Source organism: Dermacentor silvarum, chromosome 4 (genome assembly GCF_013339745.2).
Source record: "Dermacentor silvarum isolate Dsil-2018 chromosome 4, BIME_Dsil_1.4, whole genome shotgun sequence".
Classification (NCBI taxonomy): Eukaryota; Metazoa; Arthropoda; class Arachnida; order Ixodida; family Ixodidae; genus Dermacentor; species Dermacentor silvarum.
In genome coordinates this window covers 64,442,123-64,467,868 of record NC_051157.2, presented here as the reverse complement: position 1 = coordinate 64,467,868, position 25,746 = coordinate 64,442,123, and the positions used below count along the sequence as shown (strand labels likewise).

General features: G+C 42.7%; 2 protein-coding genes across 2 annotated transcripts in view; one reads left to right on the top strand and one right to left on the bottom strand.

Moving 5' to 3' along the window:
• Positions 1-1,770: 1,770 nt before the first annotated feature.
• Positions 1,771-9,104, bottom strand: LOC119450158 (ATPase inhibitor A, mitochondrial). The gene is made up of 4 exons (XM_037713533.2): positions 8,969-9,104; positions 8,520-8,574; positions 8,092-8,181; positions 1,771-2,060 (listed from the first exon to the last, which is right to left on the bottom strand). Exons 1-4 carry the CDS (start codon positions 9,025-9,027, stop codon positions 1,929-1,931), a joined length of 336 nt encoding a protein of 111 aa, XP_037569461.1. The 5' UTR covers positions 9,028-9,104; the 3' UTR covers positions 1,771-1,928.
• Positions 9,105-9,428: 324 nt separating this feature from the next.
• The window catches only part of LOC119450157 (oxysterol-binding protein-related protein 1), a 91,495-nt gene continuing 75,177 nt past the window's right edge, over positions 9,429-25,746 (top strand). The window contains exons 1-9 of the mRNA XM_037713532.2: positions 9,429-9,876; positions 10,410-10,495; positions 15,146-15,220; positions 16,648-16,759; positions 16,877-16,962; positions 18,162-18,306; positions 19,105-19,217; positions 20,293-20,366; positions 24,200-24,263. Of these exons, the coding sequence (XP_037569460.1) occupies positions 9,708-9,876; positions 10,410-10,495; positions 15,146-15,220; positions 16,648-16,759; positions 16,877-16,962; positions 18,162-18,306; positions 19,105-19,217; positions 20,293-20,366; positions 24,200-24,263 (924 nt within the window). The 5' untranslated portion in view covers positions 9,429-9,707. The remainder of the gene's footprint in view (positions 9,877-10,409; positions 10,496-15,145; positions 15,221-16,647; positions 16,760-16,876; positions 16,963-18,161; positions 18,307-19,104; positions 19,218-20,292; positions 20,367-24,199; positions 24,264-25,746) is intronic.

Sequence of the window (25,746 nt, the reverse complement as noted above, 5' to 3'; positions counted from 1 at the left end):
TGCTGTCCGTACGTTGACCCGTCCGGTGCTATTGGAGCGAAATATCGCGGAAGTATCTTCGGAAGTGATCGTCCGAGAATACGGCCCGTCAACGCGTTGCTACGCGCACATACACTTGCCGTTGGCATAGACAGTCCGTGTCCGCGATTTTCAAGCGATTCCTTTTCACGCTTCACCAGTGGTCAGAGCGACGCCCCGCCCGGGTTAACAGGATCAGCTTGCCATGAACGATGGATGATAACTGCGCAACGGAACTCGCACGACAAATAACGCAAATCGTAAAGGCAGCCTGCCCTGCATTTTGGGCGCGCTCGACTACTAGATCGACTAGGCTTCGCTAATTTCGCTTTTCGAGGAGGCGCCGGCGACGTATAAAAAAGAAAATATCGCTATTTCTGCTCGACTCGGTGGCCAAATTAGCACACGGCCGTGATGTCGAACTCCGAATTATCGCACAACGCGCTGTAAGGTGTTCGAAATTTGTTGACATTGTCTATGGGAACCAGTGGCGGTGCTACCGGGCTGTTCACATTATCAGTCAGCGACTATTTTCATGTGTGCCTAAGTTAGACCTCCAATGCATAGCTCATATCATTGTCCTTTCATAACTGCCACTGAAGACCATGCTTATGCATGAAAATCTCGAAATGGTTCATTATTGAGCTTTTGAAATATTACACTGAGCAGGAAATTGAATGGTATATCCGATATATAAATCAAGCCAAAATGGCGTTTCAAGTAGCAGTATGCTCAATTTCCACAAGGGAAAACAGCTGTGCATAACATTGCAAGCGTAGCTGTAGTTACAATAAGAAGCCTGCCTGCCGGTATGAATGATCAAACTAATTGCCCTGACTGTCCAACCAAAGCCAGAAGCCTTACTGTAAATGCTCCGTCAGCAATTTGTTCATTGTTTCACGAGATTGGAAAGCAATGGTAGAGGCAACACTTAAAATTCCCCTTTTAATTAGCCTTTAAAACCTCTATCACTGTAAATTATGTAGTTTTTAAATACACAGGGATTACGTGACAAAGCAACATTGACAGCTGCAGGGTAGCAAGTGGCAAAATAATTCAAGCCAAATCGGGTTCTTCACCAACACTAACATGTCCTAAACATTGATTTGGTAAAGGACCTGTTTCAAAAAGCATCAACAAAGCTGAAAAACAACACCATACTATACGTAGGCAACTGTGTCAGTGAAGGGAAAGCTATGGAGACAAACCCTATGTGATACAGCCCCTCCTGAAAATAGTCTTATTTTAAGCTGGGGAACAGGAAACAAAAATATTTACTACAGAACTCACCTTAAAATAGAAATACACCATTCAGCATTAAACTTGATTTTTTTCGTTGCTTTCTTCTTTTGTGCTTTGGCAAATACAAAACTGTTGCAAGTAGCAAGCTACACTTACTGATTCAGTAAAGAAACAGAAAGCGCTGTGAAACTTTGCCAGAACACTTGCAGCAGCAACACATCTGTCTACCGTTGTAGATTTCCTTTCATTGCCAGAAAATACTGCGAGTATATAAACATGGACAACCTTAGGAGTCAGTGACACCATTCTTGTTATCATGCATATTTCTACGCCTTGTGCACATCATTATGGTGGTGAACAAGTCCTCAAAAGAATGAACAAGGCCAAGAACAAGTTCTTAAGTAAGCAGGTGCTTGAGTTGGTCTTCCAGCAACATTGTTCAATAAATCCAAGTCAGCTGAATGCATCAGCCATTAGAGCAAGGCACAATGCAAAGTGAGAGACCACTGATGCAACCTTGCAACTTCTTTAATTCACCCTAGCTACAAAAACACTGCTCACTGGGGCTTGCTCGTTGTTCCACTCATACAGCATGTAACAGGAGAGAAAAAAAAATTTAACAAAAATGGAATAAGCAGGGACTCTGGCTCCGTTTCGAAACTTCCAGCTTAGTGTTCCTTGAGGTCACGAATTTTCTTCTTGTGCCTGTCAATCTCATCCTGGTGCTGCTTGATAAGTTTCTCGTGTTGCTTGATTTCATCTTCAATGTGCTCCTTCAGCACCTCAATTTGGTGAGCTTGCTGCACGAGAAAGTATGGAAATAAAACTGCATCAGTGGCCAACCAACAGAGGCCCACAGCAGAAAAATCCACACAAACACAAATGGTTACTCAATACAAACTGCATTGTATGTATGTATGTGTATATATATATATATATATATATATATATATATATATATATATATATATATACACACACACACACACACACACACTGTGGGGCTAAATAAACTTGAGTGCAACATGCTGTATCCCCAACAATGATTAGAGTACCACTGCTCAGTTTCCATTGAAGCGATGTACCACACGAACCTTCGCTCGCTGCAGCGGCTGCGCTTCCTGCCAGCATTTTGACAGTGGTTGCCTGCGGTCATAGAGTGTGATCTATTCATGTTTGCTTGTGCGCTGACACCACGCTTGTTAATTCAGTTAGTAAGCGAATGCGTCCAAGTTTATGCAGCCGATAAAACTACTATCCCTACTCCGAATAGCTCTCTACTAATTTGCTATCGCAATATATGCTTCGCCTTTTGGGCGAAACTGCGACTTTTTTTTTTTTTAGTCGGACAGCTTACTTAAAGGGGCCTTGAACCACTTTTCATCGAAGTGGAGAAATGCATTTGAAGATAAAATAGACTATTTCAGAAATAACTTACCACAAGAAGGACTTCAATGCACTTAGCAGAAGCAGAGTTATTGGCAATCAAACACAGCGTGCATGGTGCTTCCACTCCTCCTTCAATGATTTGCACTGCGAAGACTCTGACAGTGCTGGGCGTGCCCACGACACTCCGCCTACTAAACGTCACTGTGACGCGCAGTTCAAGTTTGATTTTAAATGTTTACGTAGACGCCACTACTTTCAATTTTGGTGCCTACAATGTGCCAAATGCGTTCATCCTCAGTGAGCAGCAGTGCGGCACCCCGCGGCGGCCGTGTATCTACACCGCGTAGCAGAGCGCAGCTACATGCAACAGTAATGCGTATGCACAGCGTTTGTGTTAAATGGAAAATGAGACATCCACCCAATTGTAGCAATTGCTGTGCATGACAGGGCTTGAGCGCGTGCTTGCGCTCAATGATCCAGTCTGACTGTGCTAATGTGGTGCGGACCGGCCTTGTCCTTCACTAGCTTGACCGACGGATATTAGTCACATCCAACTTTGCATTTAGAAGAGCTACCAATAAGTCTAGGCCAGGATTGAGCGAGCACTATCAAACGTGCGTGCGGTCTGACCTTAAGTTTCACGTAGTTCGAGGCTAGTTGAATGTTCAAAGATCGTCGAAATTAGCGGGACCCGACTGCTACAACACCGATAGGCAGGGTGGCCAAAGTTTAATTCTTACGCGAGCGACCGAGCAGGAGCAGACTATAGTCGGCTTCTTCCGGAAGTACGTAATTATCAAAATTCGAAAGCATATTTTTGCTTACTTCAGCCTGTTTATTAAACTTCGTCAATAAATATACACAGTAACAGTAGGAAGAAGCATACTGATCCAAACAGATCCAAACACCCTTTTTGATTGATGTCAGCTATTGGCCAATAGCAGCCACGTTTTCCGGATGCTTTACGACGAAATAAAGCGTCCAGAAAAGAGCGAGGAATATGGCTTCTGCTGAAAAGAATGTTTGAGAGAAAAGTGATTTCGCGCTCCGCTTACGAGCTCATGCGTCGTGCCCGACTGCAAAACTTCGCCAAGATGTTCACAGCAGCGTACACTATCCGCGGACTGTGTTCACCAAGCCAGAGCGGTGGTTGAGGACCCCTTTAAGGCATAAATTGGGGGTGCGTATTGTATATGATATCATGTAATGCCTGAGTGTAATCATGTAAGGCCTAACGTTAAGAGACAGGAAGAGAGCAGCAGTGTGGATCAGAGAGCAAACGAGCAATATTCTAATTGACATGAAGAGAAAAAAATTGGAGCTGGGCAGGCCATGTAATGCTAAGGATGGATAACCGGTGGAACATTAGAGTTACCGAATGGATACCAAGGGAAGGGAAGCGCAGTCAAGGACGACAGAAAACTAGGTGGAGTGACGAAGTTAGGAAATTTGCAGGCACAAGTCGGAATCAGCTGGCGCAAGACAGGGAGAGGCCTTCGTCCTGCAGTGGACATAAATATAGGCTGATGATGATGAATGCCTGAGTAACTAAAAAATGCTGTGCTAGCAAGTGGTACCTTAATTAGCCGACCAAAATAAAAGTCACTTGGGAATTTTATTAATTTTGTGATCCCTCTAACGAAAATACTTACCGCTATGACACTGCAATACTACTGCATTACTTGCTTTGCACTTAAGCACCTGCCTTGTTGGCCGCATTTCAATGGGGGCAAAATTCAAAAAAAAAAAGAAAGAGCCTGTGTACCGTGCAGTGGGTGCACGGTAAAGAAACCCAGGTAGCTGAAAATTAATCTGGAGTCCCCAACTAAGGCGTTTTGGCACAACAAACCAGGGAATGCTCGGACCTAAGCACTTCCCCTTGCTTAGTTTAGTCATCATGCATATGAAAAGGGGAATGCACAGATTGAAATAAGTATGGCTGATTAGATTCAATGCTGACTGGACACAACATCAGCAGTAAAACAGATGCCATTTATGATAGAAGAGCCTAGAGGGAACTATAGATGCCTTCACACGTCCCTTTATTCTGACAAAGTTAAGTCCAGATCAGGCTCTTACTTTTCATAACCTGTTGTTTTAAGATTGCGCACGACCTCTGTTGTGGGCTTCTACTAATGTGAGAATTTCTCCCCTTAATTGCACAAGATTGCAACCACTTCACTATATTCCAGAAAGCCCCCACATTCAGTTTCACTCCGATCTGACTTTTCTATTGCAAGGTAACTTCTTTATAAAGTAAACATTGCTTTTAATAAAAAAAAAAAAAACTTTGAGGAATGAGTTGAGTTGGCCCTGAAATGTCAAGTTTAATAAATGGCTGCCTCACCTGGTCTCAGACGTCATCACTTTATATTTACCCTAACGAGACCCGTAGGTAACTTAAAGAACATTTTAAATGTTCCCAGTGGGTGTTAACTTGACTTCATTATTGTTTTGAAACTCCCACAATTAAACACATTTTTATCATTTTGCCTGTGTATCATAAACAGCACCCTCTGTATCACTGCAAAATGCAAAGTTTTGTCTTTCTCCAGTAATTGATGCAGATACTTAAAATTCTCAAAAGCATGACAGGCTAACGGACACAATCAGCCTAGCTAATAACTGTAGTTTGCAGCAAAATAGTTATGATGAACATGATACAACCATTATTCATATAATGAAGATATGCTTATAACAAATGCTGGACATACAAAAGATATTTTCATGTTGAGTGCAATTCCATTTCAATGATTAAACCTTGAGACCCCCCCTTCTGTATATGTACAAATGTGTAATATTACTATATGCAATAAATTTTAATTCGAAATTTGAATGAGATTCAGCTGCATATATCCAGAGAACAGGTATGTAGCCTGGAGTTAGAATTTGCAGGATGTACTGTACATGCAACCAGAGCAGTGTTGTACTGTCTCACTTGCTGCAGGCTGAAACAACAGAGAAATTTAACATTTAACTTCTTTGAACTTGCGACGCCAACAGTACTTGCGAGCCGTGCATTCCAAAATGCCCAATGACAAGTGCATACAATCTGTTTGGCAATCATGTTTTCTTCATTGAAGATGAAATGTTACTTTTCAAATCTTGAGTTATATCCTATCTAAACTACTGCAAGCTTACACGGAGAAGTGCCATCTACATGAGCCCACAAAAGGTTAGTCACCTTCAAAAGACATCTAAGAATGATCTATGAGCAACCTAGAGAGTCCGCATAGTTTTAGATAAATGCGGGTTTTCGGGGGATTTTCATTTGCAAAAGTTGCAATCAGAGAAATATTAAAGTGGCCCTGAACCACCCCTTGGGATTGGTGAAATAACAGTCTGCAGGTAGCATACGCTGCTGTGAACATATCAGCCAAGTTTTGCTGTCATTACGCGATGCGTGGAGCTTGCAAGTGGACCACAAGGTCACCTTTTCTCTCGAACGCTCTCTTTTCAACAGAAGCTACGTTCCTCACTCTTTTCTGGGTGCTTCATTTCGTAATAAAGCGGATTCCCATACGCGACTGCTATTGGTAGCTGTGCTCGGCTACGTAGCGTAGATACCGTAGACACCTCGGGGTGCCGCCACGAGTCAAAGGCTAAGCGCACTGCGGCTTGCTGAGGACAACTGCGTTTGGCTTACGTTTAGCGCATCGTAGGCACCAAAATCGGAAGCCGTGGAGTCTACGTTTACATCCAAAATGAAATTTGAACTGCGTGCCAAAGTGAAATTTAGAAGGTGGAGCATTATGGCCATGCTCCACTCAACCGTAGCCTTCACAGTGCAAGGCATTGAAGAACGGGAGTACAACGGAGGCCCGTGTTTTTAAATGCCAATAATTCCGCTTCTGCTGAACGCATTGAAGTACTTTTTGCGGCAATGTATTTCTGAAATAGCCTATTTTCACTTCAACTGCCTTTCTCCACTTCAATTAAAAGTGGTTCAGGGCCCCTTTAAGTAAAATATCTTCAACCTGGACGTAGGGATATAAGTAATGTGACCAGATGCCTTGGACGCCAAAGTGGGATGAGGTGGGTTCGGGGATAGAAACGAGATTCAACATCTACTTCAAGTTTCGTTTATGGAAGCTGTTTGCCAACAAATTTCCACTTGTGTTTCAGCATTATTCCACATGCTTCTAACACCACATGCGTGACAAGCAAGATGGCATAAAGGCGGCATGGTCAGTGTGCTCTGCCTTAGCTATGCCTGTTAGCCAATGCACTGAAAGTCCACTGCTGGGCTTACAAAACGTGCTGAGCCGTAAGTGGTTGTGCGTTCTAGAAGGGGTGCGATCATGTAATGGTTTGGAAAGTGAACAGTTCGCATGCTCTCTCCCCCCCCCCCCCCTAACTAATTCATTAGAATTTCACTTTTGTCAGCAAAAGCACCATTTGGACCAATCACGCGAGGGCAAAGGAACAGTTCGTTTTCTGAACCATTATAAGATCATAGGTGCTGCTGGCCTTTCTACCGGCAGTGTTTTGCTTAGCCGCCTGCCTCAAGTCTTTTGGAAGGTGGTGCCACCACAACCAAGAAATTGAACAGCCGGCTACACAGCGCAGGCATTTCTGGACAACATGGGGCATGAGAGGCCAAAGCAGGACAAAACACTGTCTCACACGTAAGCCGTGGGACAGTGGGACCACAGCAGTGAAAGAGGGACACGACGCACCTATATCAGGTCACCTAGTCACCTTAGGTTATGTTCAGCAGATCACATTCTGACAAATCCTTTACATTGCGTTAACTTGACACTGGCACCCTGAACAAATTATAGTTAGGAGATGCTAGGGTTTATACTTCCTTTCATTGTGAGCAATCTAGCAGAGAATTGCAGGTGTGCATTAATTCACGTTGAAGACCCCACTTGAATGAGTTACTATTCACACCACTGCATGCCCCATTTTGTTTCACACTACTTGAAGGCTTTATTCCTTACTCATGCTTTTTTGTTGACTGTACCTACCTGTGTGCCCGAGTTTGATGTTTTGTGTTACCTGTGCATTTTTACACAATGCATGAGTACATCGTCTGTTTTTCTATGCACCATGCATGGAACTGCTGGCACAGTTCCAGGCTGCTGACCTTCATTGGGCTTTTAAAGCTAAGCTTTCATAGACTCTCCTATCCCAATTGTGTGTGGATGGCTGTCTGGCTCAGTAAACCGAGCCAATCCTAGAGACAGCGTAATGTCACAGCACACACATGCCTAATAGCATTCACCAATAGAGCTAACCAATAGGTGTCTCCGGCAGCATATATCTCATCAGGTGTAAAAAGAAGCTACTGCTTGACTTTGACAAATCATCATCCGATGGTTTCTGCCAGACTTCTCTTCACATTACCTTCGCATCTGGCAGAAACAGATTAACCATACAAGGACTGGAAAAACAGTTCAGTGGTCTGTGTAGGCATGATTAGTTGCTCGGACTGACCAGTTTGCGGAAGTACTCTTCCTCCCGAGCCGCCTCCATCTTGCCAAAAGCTCCGCCAGCTTCACGGACGCTGCCACCACCGCCACCGCCCTGCAAAGGAAAATAATGCAAGAATACCACCTATCAGTGCACAGTGTCATGACTTTCTTGACTAATTTCTCCCAAACGAAAACACAAACACGAGGATAAGAAAACCGTTGTTAGAAGCAATGATCAGAAACACTAAACCCACAGCACCTACGAGCCCGGAAAAGTTGGTCTGGGACGTGCAGCACATTGCTGAAATGCCTAGCTCGCCAACTCGATGCACGAACTCACACTGGCATAGAAGAAAGCTATTACACAGAAGATTGAGTAATCACTCATGTGAGGCAATGGTGACAGTGGGACGCAGTGGAGATGCAGCAAAAAGTGAAACGTGCACTCACCTTTCCAGAGCCACTGCCCCATTCGCCGGACTGCGAACTCGAAAACCGTGCTTCGCTGCAAAAATCATAATAAACACAACACAATTAACAGCGTAGCCAACACGCAACTCGATTAATCCCACGAAACAGCATACTGTAAAATATTCATTATTCAGAGTACCAACATGGCTTTCGAAGTAGCAAACGTGACAGCAAACGTTTCCGTAGCAGATACGTACTGCACCACGTTATCTACACAGATTGATGCGCAGTAACCAGCCGACAACACAGTAAAGCATGCATTGACCCTTCGGTCTCGCTAGGTCGTCTAGGGCTAGAGCGCCGCAAAACCAAAGCCTTGCAAACCGCGTTTACTACAACCACGAAAATAGGCCGCTTGCTAAGTGCAACATTTAAGCTTGTTCTTTCTTTTTTGAGCAGCACAGACAACGTCAGCGTAAGGCTCTTACCTTAAACACTGCAGAAATCTGAAGTTACTCAGGGCCCGGCTACACTGTCTCAACGCCATTTTGCCTGTGAATCTGTGATGCCGGGATTTCGGCGCGCCGGCGCTTCGCAGGTAAGCAAGTTGCTGTACTTGAAGAACTCAATAAATTTATAGGTTTTCTTGCTTATTACTCTTGTTAGATCAATAATAAGAATATATTGCTTTAATAAATGCTTATTCTTGCAGCATACTTGTGAAAGCAATTGGTGAAAGTCATTGCTACGCAAGTTTATTAATTTTGATAAATAAATAATAAAAATATATTGCATTAATAAATTCTTATTTTTACAGCTTGTGCGCTTGTGAAAGTTACTGCTGGCGTTGCACGCTCACAAGAAGAAAACAAAAATACAGCAAAAAATTTTGACAACAGCTGACACGTGATAGCAGTTGTGGTTGGGTAAGGGTGTTCTGTGGTTGGGGTCTGGTTGGGTTGCATAGATAGTCGTCTGCGGCTGTCTACCAGCAGGTTGTAAGAGGTGTTGGTTTTGTTTACACAGATTTAATGTTCGCCGAACACGTGCTACGCGCGGATAGTATGTATGCTACGCGAAGCGTCAGTTTTCAAGCCTGTACCTGAGGGGGAGGCTGGGAGGCGTTGTGCGCGCTCGTGTGTGTGCTTAAGATCGTCGTATCATCGCCTTCAGCTCCGGCGTGCCTCTCGGGTGTCAAGAGAACGGAGTGAGTCTCTCGTTTCGTAGATGACGATCATGAGCGTTCTTTCGGACGACGAAGACGCCGGCGGTGCTGTCGAGCTATCTCCCGAAGAAGAACTACTGCAGGCTGCGAGATCGGGCTCGTACACGGCTGTTGAGAACCTCCTCAACAATGCTGCCGCGAAAAAAGTCGCCCCCAATGTGGACTGCAAAGGCAGGTTCCAAGCTCTTTTATTTGTGTGTGCTTGCGTGTCTTTATATATTTCTTGACTTTCCAACGCCTGACATCTTTCGTGACCTGCCTGTCACTTTGCTATTGCCTAGGTTCATTACTAAACGTGCTCCTCACCTGTCGACGAACTGTCTGCATGCCAAAATTAATTTTGATTGCGCAGCGGAAAAGGAATAAGAAAATATTTTCAGCTGTTTCAGCTCGGCAGTGTTATGCTCGTTTTTGTATAAGAAAGCTGAGCTTGTTTTCAACCCTTACATCTGTAGCGGCAAATCATAAGAGTTTCTCACTATGGCGGCAGTATCTCACACACACCATTTTCTGTTCTACGGGCATACTTCTGTTTTAAAATGTGTAATTGCTATTGACTGGAGCCTTAAAGTAGTTCACAGGACATCACGTTCAACAGTGTGGTTACGTCAGTTGCTGGACAGTGTCTTAGCACCTGGATCTAACAAGCCTCTGATGCAGTTAACAGTGGCACCTAGAGCCTGATTATCGTTTTATTCATCAAGGCACGCAGAAGGCTAATTTGGGCTGGACACCACTGCACTTGGCCTGCTACTTTGGACATTTTGATGTGGCTGAACTTCTGCTTGAGGTTCGTATGGTTGATTTGTGGTTTATCTCACTCTTGAGATCTTATAGCATTTGTGTAATTATGCTTACGCAAACACGTTACATACTCTTGCTTTCCACCAGCCCCTATGATGCAACAAGACTTCATCGACGCTGTGCATGTTATTCTGCTTTTTTTATGAGATATTCAAATGTAGTAATAGAACTATGTATCACAGTGACAAGTGCGCTCGGTTTTTGCCTTGTTACTGCAATTGTTTCAAGCGCTATTGTGTTAACTTAACCTCACTGCTGCAAAAGATAGGGTGGAGGTAGCCCAAGGAATTACTCATGAACTGAAGGGCCTTGTGCTGCGTGCAGTGTGACTAGTAGTGATATACGTCCTTTCACTGGGCGTAGTAGTAGTAGAAGTAATCTATTGTAAACCGTAGGTTAGGAAAAATAAACATCACAGACGTAGATATCTCACTTTACAGTGGACACCTGAACTGTACTGTACTGTAGCCATGCGAAAAAGGGCTATATAACAGAATAGGGAAACGGGACATGAAAGTTACAACAACGACGGTTGTAGAGAGAAATAAGATCACATAAAACACAGCAAAGGTACCTAACTGCACCTAAGAACATTAACAAATAGGTACACATTCTAAAATGAAACTAAAACAAAAATATACAACTGTGTTGCTGAATTGATGCTAAGGCACTGATCCACACCACGAGGTACCATTCCGTGATACTTGCATCCGCCTTCCACAAACATAGTTAACTCATTAGTGCGTACTGAAGTCTTGCGTTACACAGACGCATGTCAACCAGAATTTTAAAACTATGTGGTGTTTTACAAAAGTTTTTTTGACACAGTAGTAGTTCAAGCAGCGAAAATGCTATGTGGCAACATGTGCGAGCATGCGATCTGTATTGCTGTTATTGAAGATGCCGTAATTGTTGGGTAATACAATGCATGGCGATATGCAGAATGTGTAGCACATAAGCTTAACCATAACATCTTATCGGCCTTGTTGTTACATCCTTGGTAAAGGTATTCACTGTGGTCATCCCGTATATGTGTCTGTGTGTTGTCTTAAAGGCCAACTGCAATTAAATTTTGGTCTGCCTAAAAGCTTGTATCAGATATGTTAGATATAAAGCAGCCTCCGGGCAAAATTTTGTATTTGAAGTATAACTGGATATATCATTACAGGCTCGCTAATGTACACATTCTTAATAACAATACTGAAACAATGCCGCCATTACCGCTCACCGGATGTGATGCATGACCTCTGGGATTCGGTGCTGCCCACAGTGCACTGAAAGATCTCGGAGGCAATGTGCTGGGACTTGCATTATATCCGCTAACCACCAGGTACACGTGTCATTTGCTTATGAGCTTGTATTTAAAGGCTGCTAATAAAAAATTACGCAGCTACCAGCCCTACATCTTTGCTAAAATTGCTTCAGTAGTGTGTACTACACACTTATAGCCAACTTAACGAAAGTGAAATTTGTGTGCAGTTGGCCTTTAAAGGGACACTCAAGAGTAATGCTAAATTCTTTTTTACTGATGAAGTATTCTTTCGAGACTGTGTATTAGCGGTAAGAGGCTGTTTACTCGCAGAGAAAACGAAATCCAAACTTTTCTTACTGAATTTCACGCAAGTACGTCGGTAGTATGTCACATATATTAAAATATTTTTTTCATGTTTTTGGCTGTATTGATGCAGTAGAAATTCCCGAAGCATGCTAAGTTCAGTCTCTGACTCCTTTGGATTTCAATGTAGTCAATCTTATTCGATAAAAGTTAGCTAGGCCTGAGCATACGCCATCAAAATACACATTGTAATGGCAGGCTGGTGCAGGAAATTTAGTTTGCATTTTTGCATCCTCTAGGACTTATCAAGCCTCCTTTCACAGTAAGAGCGGCTTTTTAAAAGTAATTGTAGGAGAATAATTTACTAATATAGTTTCAATTTTCAAAAGTTCCTTTGCCACATGAGCCGTCACCTCTTTGTTGCTTTTCAGTTTCTTATTGTTTTTAGGCAATTTTGCACAGCCTTATAAGTCATGATTTCATCCTCCTTTTCGTGTTTATGTAAATTCGTGCTTCTGAATAAAATAAGTTGGCGGCAGCACTTGCGTATGAGTCATCCTTGTTTCATCCTTTGTCCTGGTTCTTGCTGAAAGAACAATGGAGAGCCAGCCTGTGGAATCGTTCATCTCTTAGGATTGTGTATTTGCTCAAGCTTTCTCTCTGGATTGCTTGAGCGGTGCTCCATACAGCAAAGAAATCACAATGTGACGCACAATGTAACGCATAAAGTTCCGAGTTTGTGGTACTGGGCTCTAGAATGTGTGGCCTCATGTGCCTGTGTGATTGTCCCTTATTTCTTTCTCCGTTTTTTTAGAACAGACAGGTTTAGTTTTCTAAGCGGGAAATATAGAGAGGCTCAGATCAAGTGGAAAAAAGGAAAAGCCAATGGGAGCATTCAAGCCATCCTTTTAGTGGCAGTTACAGTCAAGTCTTGATATAACGAACACAGATAAAACGACGTAAATCTGAAATTTTTTTGCCAGTACCAGCATGTAACGATTATATGCTTTAACGAATATCGGATATCAGGAAGGTATTCTTATGCCGGATATGACTGTGTTATAAGATTGTTCAACTGTATTGATATGCTTCGGGTGCCTTTGACATAGTTTATAGCCAACAAGACCCATTTGCATTACATGTGAGGAATGCACAGTTTTATCACAACATTAACTATATCATAATTAGATTATTTTTTTTTAGAACATGCAAAATGGTAGTATATACAAGACATAGCAGGCAATGGAGCAACCCGCCAGGACAGCTCAGTGGCTGTAGCCTTCTGCCGCCCAGCATGCTGTCGCAGCAGCTGCATTTCAGTGAGGGCGAAATGCAAAATATGCTTGCGTACCTATATACAGGCAGATATTAACCCATTCAGTGTCATGTTCTCTTTACTGGGATATTAAACAACGAACACAACGGTTAATTTTGGTTATGCAGAAGGGCAAAAATGACACGGATAATGGCAAAGGCTCTTTTGGTATGGTCTTCGCATTCCTCTCTGACGCCAATGACGTGGCTGGGCGGAAACACAAAAACCTACCGGTACATCGGTGACACTGAAAGGGTTAAAGAATCCCTGGTGGTCAAAATTAATCCAGAGATCTCCACTGCAGCATCATCCCCAGAGTTGCTTTGGGATGTTGAAACCCGTGAATCAATCGGACATAATAAGTGTCGCGCAACTCTTCCATCATTTTAACCATAAAGTGGCATAAAAGAGAAAATTCAGTACCTATAGAAAACAGCTGTCTCACATTTTACTTTTATTTCTCAAGCTTAGCTATCGGGTCTCACTTGAGCAATTTTGTTTTTCTTACTGCCCAGATGTTGCCTTAGTAATCTACATCATTATTAGTAATTAACCAAAAGCAGCAGTCCATTTGATGAACTGGGACCCTTTTCTATGCGAAATCGTTAACATTGTACTACTCATATGAATTCAATAAAATTCAAATTGAGTTCAAAGCAGACATGAGTAATTGAGCATTGTAAAAAAGATGTTTAATTATTCTTGCTTATATTTTCTACCTTTTCTTTTATACTATTACTTGAGTGGTGAAGGAAGCAGATTACGAGTAATTTGACCCTCAAATGTGTCACACAAGAGGATAAAATATTATATGGCTCGCAGGACCTCAAAGAACAATTGCTTTTTTTGTGGCAAGACTGACCTTTTTGGTATTACAGAGGTGTAATCAACGAATTTAGGTTAACATTATATTTGTCATTAGTCCCCCTTTTAAGCCTTGTTTAGACAGTGACTGTGCACAACGTACAGATACCATGTACAGTTCAAGTCACCTAAGATGTGCAACATTATTGTGGACACTCCGGACTTTAAGGTATGGCAAGCAACCTTTGCCTGAGATTGAAAGGATCAAGTTGAGACACTATATTACCTGTGAAATTGTGCTCTGGAAAAGTGACCTTGGAATGGTTTGGCCACACGTGGCTAGATTCATAGCTTACACATATGGAACTGCGAAAAGGGTGGTCAGGCACCAACTCCTCGCAAATGTTGTAGGTCATCGTAGCAATAGTTAATTGATATTAAATAAAGACAGAGTTGCATTGAATTCAAAAGTAAGCCAAGGCTGAGCCCAGTAACTTTCGGGGACTTGCGCAATAAAAGGGCCCAGGTATTCCAATAGACCGCAATATTCATGACGTCAGACTGACACATTATCATGGTATTAGACGCAAAGCTAGACACACGATGTGAAAGGACAGGCACTTGCGCAAACGTCCAACTGAGTATTATTTCATGAATGTGTGTTATTTTTTACCGCCGCTATGGCGTATGTACTGAACTGTTTTAAGAAGCACAATACAAATCAAAAACATTTCAGGCAAAAAAATTGTTCGGGCACATGACTTGAGAAAAGGAAAGTTTGACTTTTTTTTTTTTTTGCTCATACTCAATTTTCTTTTCCACCAAAAAAAATACTAATGGTGTTTTTAAAGAGCAACCTTGCTAGTCTAAGCTGATTAGTTGTCTTTCTTCAGTGTCACATAAGGATGCCATCTTGACTGTGTCAGTGCATCTGATGAACACAATGTTATTACTGTGTGCAGCATGGAGCCTATGTGGATGTCATCAACCGTGAAGGAGACACCCCCTTACACAAGGCTGCTTACACAGGCCGAGAGGTGAGTGTGAGGGCAAGAACAGGAAAACCTGTGCGTTTAAGGACAAGGGTAATGCACAATTGTTTGGCAAGAGAATGAGGATACTTGATTGGCAGTCAGCCTAGAAGGAAATTTACAGAAGAATAAAAACGGGTTGGAACGCATACAGCAGGCATTACCAAGACATGACCAGTAGCTTACCGCTATCCTTGAAAAGAAAAGTGTGCAATCATAGCATTCTACTGGTACTAACATATGGGGCAGCAACTTGGAGGCTAACAAAAAAAGATTGAAAAGTTATAGGGCCCCTCACCAGGTTTGGGTATTGCAAACAGACAAGCATGGCATGTAGATCACGTGGTGGCAATTGTGTCTGCAAAGTTTGAAGCGGCTTCATGTATGAAAACAGGTTAAATTTCAAACAGGAGCCCATGCGCCCTTTCTCTCAAAGGAGCCCCGCTTCCAGTGATAGAGTCAAGATCACACACACAGATGCATTTCAAACGCACTGCCTGCAATGTCACCAATTATGGCACATGACCTCAATGAATCATCCAGTGCACTATGCAGAATACTGCCACTAGGAGTACGCTCGCTGTGCAGGAAAAATAGGAAAATAAAAAATAAAGAGGCAGGTCTCGCAATGTAAACATGCTGCGGTCCCTCTGCTCTGGTATAGGAAAAGGCAGGGAAGGAATGTCGCTTGTGTAAAAACGAACGCACAGCAGAAATGCACCGCCCAGTAGGTGCAGCAGCCCGAGAAAAACAAATGTCTGGCTGTGGGCACTCTGGCAGCCCGCAGGTAGCCAAAAGTTGAAGATCAAAGAGATCCATTGCACCTTCACTGTCACCATGATTGAATTCAGCCCATGTGAACTACAGTCCAGTAATAAAGGGAATACCTAACTAGTATTCAAATCAATATAACTTAAATGTATCATAAATTTCATAGCAAGAAGGTGCTTGGTGTGACGAATTAGGTATGCCTGCATTGTTAAAAAAAAGTATTGCTGAGACGTTTGTGTCAAAACGGAGCTGTAATCAGTACCAAAATACTAATTTGGTGTTCTCTTTAACAGTGGATTGTACCATACATGTGCATCTCGCATACAGAGGGAGCACCTATACAGTATGATAGTGGAATTGACTACGTGTTTATAAAGAAATGTAGCCAGTCTCAAACATCCATTGAATGAAGACTAGAATACTGACATTTAAATCTAGTCTGTGTTTCAATCGTTGATGGGAGTCATGGAATGCTGTTTATTAATTGAACCCTCCATTTGTGACGCACACTTTAATGCTTTATGCTTTGTTCACAGTGATACCACCAAAGTGTGTGTGTTTTCTTTTTTTTTTTTTTTTTTGTGGAAAGCCTCATGCAGTAGGGTCCCTTGCCCTATTTCAGCTCATTGGAGCCTGTAATGTTGCCCATGCTTCCTTTGCAGGGCCTGGTGATGCTGCTTCTGAAGCACAACGCGGATGTCTTCATCATAAATTGTGAGGGGCAATCTCCACGCCACGTGGCCAAGGATGAAGACATCAAACGCATTTTGGCAGGTTGGGAAAATCGCCCTAGCATGCAAGATTAGTTCAAGGAACATCATTTTTTTTTTTCATTAAGCATGGAGTGATGGTGCTGTCCTCCAAGGTATCTTTTTTTTTTTTTCTTTAAAGCTGCGGAGACTGCTGACGCAAAGAAAAAGGCCGACAAACTTTTTGCTGCTGCAAAAGAAGGGAACATGCAAACCATACAATGTCTGGTATGTGTCACCCAAATACCTTTTCTTGCACTTAGATAGGTTTGATATATTGTAAATTATTCCTTTCACTTTTCAGTAGACTTGCCTACTATAGTGGCTTAGTGTCTGCTGCTGATCACAATGTCGCGCTTTCGATTCCTGGCCATTGTCTCCACATTCAATTTGAGGTGGAATGCAAAAATGCTCGTACTGTACTTATCATGCGCAATTAAAAGGGGCACAGAAACTAATTTCAACTTTGAGTGTAGATTGTATATGACATCATGTTAGTCACTAATGCTTGATTCTGCTAGATTCACAGCTATTTAGTATTTATAAAAGTGCAAAAAGAGAGGAGATGGTCGTTGACTCCATCTGTGCTGGCATAACTGTCGAAAGCCACTAATCAGAAACGTGCATGTGAGTTGTCTGATACCATTGTATCTTTGTTGACTGTGCCAAAAGTCAATGCAGTCACATTTCATTACACTCTATATAGAAAACGTACCTATGTCATGTTTGTATTTATGGGGCTTTAAAGCAAAAGCAAGAATTAACCAAGTAGCTACACTAGTCATCAAAGTAGCATGCTGATGAGACTTTATATGAGATGCTGGCTTGGCTGCTTTTAGTGTGGTACTACTTGTGGATACAACATGGTGCCTCGACATGATGCCTTGGTTATTATTATTACTATTTGATATGAAAACACACATATATAGTGAAGTGAGAGGGAAATACGGGAAGAGCAGGCTGATAACTGGCACCGAAAGGGGCACAACACCCGCTTACTCTTTAGGAAGTTGTTTGCATTGAGAAGGTAATCCACAACCATGCGGCAAGCTTCATTGTAGAGAGATGCACCCAAAAGTCGGTTTTAGCACTCTAGAACGAACTAGTTTTTGATCTGGCACCTTCTTTGGCATGCAGAAACAACGCTCTGCTTCTGATGTCAGTTTTGCTCAAGGAAAGAGCTATGTGTTGAGGGCCTTGCGGTGCAGGTGTCTACTCGTTTACCTCCATTTTGAGTGATGTCTGCCTAATAAGTCAATGTAAAACGTTGAGCCAAGCTGCATGAAGTAGTCATCTGGCTCTCACAATGGTGCTTTGTAGCTGTTAAAGAAAGCGGTACCAAACAGGTGTAGCTTCTGTATAAAAGGGCTTACCGTTTCTTTAGTTTTTCTCTCTCTTGTGTCTCTGCATATGCAACGTTCGAACAGCTTCGTGGGAGGCATCCGCCGAGCATCAACAGCGTCGATGGCTTTGGCAACACTGCGTTGCACTGTGCAGCATACAGTGACAACAAGGAAGTGGCTGTCTTCCTCCTGCAGTCTGGAATTGACTCAACCCTGCGCAACCACAGAGGTATGCATTTCTGTGTGTATGTATACATGCAGGTGTTGGGTTGAGTTGATACAGGCATAGAGTCTCTTTCAAAAATTTTTAGGGGGAAAAATCTGTTTCTGGTGTCTACAGGAGCTGAAAATATGACTGTTCAGCCAGCAGAATGATGTGCAGTACCTCGATTTGGGCCTAAAGATTGTTCTTTTGGCTTTAAACGCCTTTGTATCTTTGCAAATTGATCATATTCAACGAAATATTGCATTATAGATGCGACAATTTTTTGCACTGATTATTCATATATGTGGAGACTTGTTGCCTTTGTGCATTTAGAAATATGTGATTTCTGGAAAGCTTTCAAAAATTAATGCTACAACAATGCCTGAAGCCACAAACACAGATTATATACAAATCCATCTACTTTCTGCATCACTCCCCTACAGTATCTACTCCCCATCATTCCCGTGGTAGCCGAACAACTGCAGCGGCAAGGTTTCCTCTAGTAATTTTAGTAGGAACCTCTATGGATACAGGCAAATCTAATCTTGGCATTGTGTTAGTATTAGCACTGTCCAAGTGTGGCCTTTCATAAATGAACTGCCTCCTTATACAACATCACCAGCTCTCTGCAAAAACAGTGTTCACTAGGAAGACCGAAAGAGACATAGCACAACCCATCTAAAAAATTTAAGATAGAAAATCTCAGGGGATGTGCTGACTAAAATATTGGTGTGTTAGTAGAAAATAACGGGTAACAATACAAAGGTTGCAGCTTCTGCGAGGCACAGTTATGGACAGGTTCATTGGCATTCTCTTTTACAGAGCAGCTGGCATCTGATCTGGCGCGGACAGATGAGATGAGACAGATACTTGATGTGGAACCCATCCGTCAGCTACGCAAGAATGCCAGCAGGCATGAAGGACCCTTACTCAGGGTATGTGTGGGCATTACCTTGTGTATCATACTCCACTTGCCTTTGTATGTGCATGGCAGTATATTGTACAGCATAAAACTGCTGTTCCCTAGTTCGTGTAGGCTGATATTTTATTTCACTTTCTCTTTCTACAAGATGTCATTGTTCTCTTTGCATTAAGGCTGATAAATTCATGATAGCACGTGAACATCAATTCTACTTATGATTACAGTGCTCTAGCTGACAATTCTTCTGGATTGTCATGAAAATGAAAAGCATAACTTGCCCGAGAGGGTATGTCATTGGGGATCGTTAGTACTAGTTGGACTAATTTTCATTAAATGGAAACACTGCACACAAGTTGTACAAAGATGGAAGCAAGACATAACACTTACTTCCAACTAAGTGCTTTGTCTGTCATGCTTTTTTGTCATCATTTGTGTGCATGTTTTTCATTTAGCGATGATCGGTGAATCATAATGTTAATTGGTTCTTTATAAATCGACAATGAAAATGACTCTCCCTTTGTGTCTTTGGAAGAATTTTGAGAAGGCAGAGATAGTGTTCAGTGTTGCATTCAGTACACAGGTCACCTCAGTTTCATACTAATAACAGCATCAGAGGTTAGCTTTGTATGCCACATTTGATGGACAGTGAGGTCAGTACTAACTTGTAATGCTCAAAAAAAAAAAAACTTAAAACGAAGCTATGGAACACAGAAGTGATACAGCGGAAAATTATAGTTTTGACATTAAATAATAGACTTACGACAGTGTGGATTAGAGATGAAACACTGATTGAGATTAGTGTGCAATTCAGTGTAAGATGTGGGTTGGGGCACGTCTTGCATAGAGGGTAGAATGGATAAAGTGTTTTTTTTTTTTTTTTTTTAGAGTAACAGAGTGAGAGTCTAGAGAATGGAGAGTGAAAGGTGCAAGAAGATTGATTGACTAGAGTGACAGAATGAGGGAAATTTGCAGGCATAGAATGGTTTTGGCTCACACTAAACAGGAGTGACCAGAGATAGCTAGATGACTTTGCTCTGCAGTGAACCTAAAGTAAGCTGTTGATGATGACAGTGGTGTGATTGTTGCAGAGGAAGAGGTTCCTAGGTCCTCGTCCTGTCTGGGCTGTTCTAGATCGAGGCGTGCTTTCCTTCTTTCGTTCACGGTGAGTTCTCATATGCTCAGTACAACGAGAACACGCACAGACAGCGAAAGTTGATTTAATTCTTTCCGTACCGCGCCTATTTGCATGGTTAGCCCTCTATCGATGGTTTGAAACACCGCTTTCGAGACCTTCCGCGTCGCTCACGGACATACTGTGTTATCGGACATGAAGGAGGAGAACTATATTTTAGTTTTCTAAGCAGTTCGCTTTTTGTCCTGCAAGGCGGTGATTTTTAAACGCGCTCCAAAGTTTCGCGATCGTCAAAGGAGAGCGACAAAATGGCCACCCGCTATCGATGGTTTGAAACACTGCTTTCGAGACCTTCTGCGCCACTCATGGAGACACTGTGCCATTGGACATGAAAGAAGAGAAACTACCGTATTTACTTGATTGTAACGGGAGTTTTTTTCCAGACTTTTGCTACCTGAAGTCGATCCTCACGTTACAATCGAATACCGAAATTTAAGTTGTCTAAAAAGTGCAATGATGCACCCAATTCTAATCAACAAGTGAAATGTGCGAGTGAAAGCGCACGTCCCTCGCGCGCTTTCACGGAGAGCGAACGCAAGGGGGAGAGCAAACGCGACGTCTCCATCGCACAAAGGCCGTGGGGGAATGGGAGGGAGGGGAGGCAACGTTTAGCTGCGGCACCAAATGCGTATCTCGCGACCGGGCGCAAGGGGAACTGGCGACTCAATCTCCCACGCGAAAGGAGGAAAGCAGGAAGGCAGCGCTGGAGAGAGGGGGTGCAGCTCCTACTCTGCGTACTTGTACTGTACTTTGTGCGGCTGCGGGCTGTCGCGCGCACCGTATCTTGAAAGCGATCTCCACACGGCTTCGACCTTTGTATGCGCTGTGCTTTCGCTGCTCAGGGGCGCGATCTTGTACGCGTTCCAAAATGGAACGGAGGCCGTCCGTTCCATCAAGCTGCACACAATTGGTCAATTTGAACCGTGAGCCGCACACGATTGGTCAATTTGAACCGTGACGATCAAATTGACCAATCGTGTGCGGCTCGATGGAACGGACCGCCTCCGTTCCATTTTGGAACGCGTACAAGATCCCGCCCCAGTTTCCATTGAAATGATAGAGCGCACGAACCTTCGTTCGCTGCTGTTGCCGCGCTTGCTCACGCCAGCGTTTTGACAGTGGTTGCCTGAGGTAATCGAGTGTGATCTATTCATGTTTGCTTGTGCATGCTGACGCCATGCTTGTTAAGTTAGTTAGTAAGCGAATGTGTCCAAGTTTGTGCAGCTGATAAAACTACTATCCTTACTCCGTATAGCTCTCTACTAATTTTCTGTCGCAATTGATGCTTCACCTTTCGGGCGAAACTGCGACCTTTTCATGCATCCGGTGGACTCTCGTTACTTTAGCCGTTGTCTTCTTAATTTTTTTTTTTTTTTTTTTCGCTGGACGCAACAAAAAGTCACCCCTCGCATTACTTTCGCGGTTTTATTTTTTCTTGATGGACGCACTGAAAAGTCACTCCTCGCGTTACAATCGAGTATATACGGTATATTTTTGTTTTCTAAGCAGTTCTCTTTTTTCCTGCCAAGCGGTGATTTTTAAATGCGCTCCGAAGTTTTGCAATCGTCAAAGCAGAACGCAAAAATGTCTGGCTTCGGAAACGGCGTGCGCACTTTGGGAGATGGCAGATATCGCGATTCCGCTGCCTCTGTGGCTGATCTTATCGATACATCGAATAGCAGCGAGTCCGAGGACGCTGAATTTTCGTCGGGCTTTGAGTCTGAAAGTGACAACGCAAACCAGCCCGGAACATCGGCGGCCGCACGCCCAAATGTAGTGCTTGCAGTTAAATTTTTGTAGTGAAATACCTGTTCAACTGAAAATTTTGATTTTTTTGGAGATAGTGCCTAATAGCCGCCAATACATTTTATATATCTCATAATTTTCATAACATGTTTTTCTTTGTGTCTTTTCTTAGTGCCGTGTCTTTCCAAACTTTGTTCAATTTTATAGCACAGTCTTGAGTTTAACAATTTATATCTTTTTTATGACATACATCTCGTTAATAAAACATTTATGCATGAAAATTGCATTCATTTTTATTTGTGTTTATGCATTACATTAAATATTGAGTGCAGTAGTTCCTTCAGAAAAAAACATCTGCCATAACATACAAAAAAAACTTTTTTCCCCATGGTAGGGAAAGAGTTAAGTAAGCATTCTCCTTAAGTTCTTAAAAATACTTATATCATTTTACTGCAAGTACGGGGTTTTCCTTCTTTTTACTTCTTTTCTAAACTGTAGCCAAATTCAATTATTTCTTGCAAAAATCCACAAGCAGTGTGGGGTCTATCGATTGGCACAGCTGCGGTGGCTAATTTCTAGCTTCAAGTAGAAATGGCTTACAAGTAGGCATGCTGACGCAGGCCTCCCTCCCACACTTCTCGTATGAAGTCTTCAGTTTTTACACCTCCTTTCGCAGAAGGTGAGCCGTACTAATTCTCTAAATGAGATATGTGGTTATTTAGTTGCTGTCTTATTGTTTAACCCTTTAACTCCAAGTATCTTTCCTAAAAAATTTTTTTCGGACAAAAAAAAATTTTTTCTTCCCCAAGGGTTACCCTGTAGTGTTGTCATGGAAACAAAGTATATAATGTAGGCTCTATTCCTTGTATGCAATGGAGACATTGAATAAACAACTGTGTTCTGAGGAAGGCAGTTTTTCTCACAATACATGAAAATATTTGATAATATTCTCTCAATGCATGACAGCAAGACAAATGCAAACTACAAAAATAATATAAACGAGTGCCCAAGCTGAGCAGTAGGTGGTGGGATGAGCAGACGCACGTTACCCATTCAAGGCGATTAAAGCAATGGAAACTGCAGCATGGAGGAATAGGGCATGTCCATGGTTATATTTCTACAAATTGGTAGGACAAGCACAGGTCAGGCTGGGGGGTTAAAGGGTCAAAATTGCAAGGAGCAGAAGAGCATAGGTTATGGGCATCATGACTCTTTCAATTGTCGATCGACACCTGAACTGTCCCGCCGGTAGTTTAGTGTGCATTGCCAACTTTCATTCAAGAATGCAAACTGTGTTTGCTCTAAAACATTTAGGGAAGCTGAAATATCATGCAACATATTTCATTTAATTGGCACAGATGCAGCAGTGCAAAATTAATTTTAGTTTTAGTTTTTAGTTTGGCCTTTATTTGCTGTGTACAGGCCCTGAAAAATGCACACATAACCCACTTTACGTTGGTCCACTGTACTAGGGGCTACGGGACTTACCACCAAGGTCACTCTCTTGACTAAAGTGTCGAGGAAAGGGATTTGCTTACCATTCCTTCTCTCTCTCTCTCACCTTTTAAATACTTTTCATCTTCGGCATGCTGGATGTGAACCATAGATGGGGTAAAAATGAATAGGAAATGGACACCTGATTTTTATTGAAGGCAGTAATTTATCTAAGATTATTCTTATACTGAAATCAGTAAAGTACAAAAGGGCAGGCTTGTAACAGTGGCCTCACTGCACTTGTTACACACACAAATGCTAATTATCTATTAGTGTTTGTGTGTATGTGTGTGTGTGTGTGTGTGTGTATCTAGGGAAGTATGAGGCAACACTTCTGTACTGTAGTTGTATATGTACGTACTGTACATTGTATACGTACTGTACTTGTATATATGCATTGATTATATGCATTCCATTTTGCATTGTCACACTCTGCACATATAGTCTATCAGTGTAGCATTCCTTTCTTTTCCTTTCTTTATAAACTGCTGGACTTGGCTGCCTGGCAATCTTACGCAGCCTAAATCCTGTCTTCTTCACCCCCCCCCCCCCCCCTCTAACAGTGGTGATGCTGCATCTGGAATGCGTCGAAAACGCTTCTACTATCTGGATGCTGCTCAAGTCGAGGTATGAACTTGTCTGCATCCCCTCATTCTGGCTGGGTAGTCGCTGTTGCTTTCTGGGGGGCTTCACAAGATCAGGTTCAAGAATGTTTGCATTTTCAGTCTCTTGAGTGAAAAAGATTTTCCTGCACTCACTGTGATTGCTCATTGGCTGGAGCGTTCTGCTGTTGAGTAGAGATGTGAATGGTTGGGGGAAAAGAAAACAATATTGGGGGGAAAACAAGCTTTATTGCAGAAGCAATTATATGGACTCGCCAGGCGCATTTCCGCTGTCGGCATCGCCGTGATGTTCCATAGAAAGTCCCAAGTGTGATAACATCGTGGCTGTGCTTCGTATGCTGTATGTGTGAGTCAGTAGCACACCCAGGATCTCTGCCAGGGGGGGGGGGGAATGGGGGGGGGGAAGCAAGCACTTTGTAAAATATGCAATTGCCTTGCTTTACCCAGAGGAACCCAACAGCAAATAGAATGCCTAATAATTATAATAATAATGACACCTAGGGTGATAACGATGTTTATTTCTTCAGCGTTTTACTCAAAGTAATTTAAGAGTGAATGAATAAATACAAGACAGTGGTAGAGGGTTTTTGTTCATCAGGAAAATTCGACCTCAAGCCACCTCCTGAATTGTAATGACAATGTGAACAGAGCAATGAAGGTACACGTTGGACTGGTGGAGCTGGACGCTTGGGGGGGAGGGGGGGTTTAACTCGGCCTCAGGGAAGGGGGGGTTACAACACCCGGAACCCCTCCCCCGTTGGTGCACCACTGGTGGGAGTGAAAGCGTGCGAGGCTGAGTTGCCGATGGTGGCTTGATCCTCGCGGGGAGGAAGCGCGCTGTCTTCCATTACGGGCAAGGCACCAGGGAGCGTTCTACTCCAGAGCCGGCTACGTATGGTGGGGCAGTGCGGACCCTATCTTGAAGGCGATCTGCGATGGGGACAGAGTGCGCCGAATGCTGATAGCTTCCTGTGCGATGTGTTCTCGCCGCTTAGTTCGCGTTAAAGCGAAAGGCAGCATGAAGGTCAGTTTGCTCGCTGCTGCGGCGCTTCCTCACGCCAGCGTTTTGACATCGAGCGTCCGTGATCTTCGAGTGAGATGTGTTCGTGTTAGCTTTTGCATGCATGACACCATGCTTAATATAGTTAGTAAGCGAATGTTTACATGTTTATACAGCCGATAAAACCACTATCCTTACTCGTATAGCTGTCTAATAAGTTTCTTCTTTTTTATGTTTGATGTCATGTTGACTGTGGCATATCTGTTTAATCTTGTGTTTCTAGTCAAGTGAATAAAATATATCGACAGTCTGCTCATATTTACCTGTATAGCATGCAGAATCACCCTGCTATAAAAATTTGTAGTGGACAGTGTGAAACAGATATTATTTTCAATTTTCCCTGAAAAAGAACAGGGCCGTTGACAATTTAGTAAATTTGGCATTTCTACTGCTGAGCACGAGGTTGTGGGTTCGATTCTATGCTGTA

Coding starts and splice junctions, on each gene's coding strand:
- LOC119450158 (XM_037713533.2), bottom strand. CDS start 9,027: ATGGCGTTGAGACAGTGTAGCCGGGCCCTGAGTAACTTCAGATTTCTG. Junction 8,575..8,968: donor AGATTTCTGCAGTGTTTAAG/GTAAGAGCCTTA, acceptor TGATTTTTGCAG/CGAAGCACGGTTTTCGAGTT. Junction 8,182..8,519: donor GGGGCAGTGGCTCTGGAAAG/GTGAGTGCACGT, acceptor TTTCCTTTGCAG/GGCGGTGGCGGTGGTGGCAG.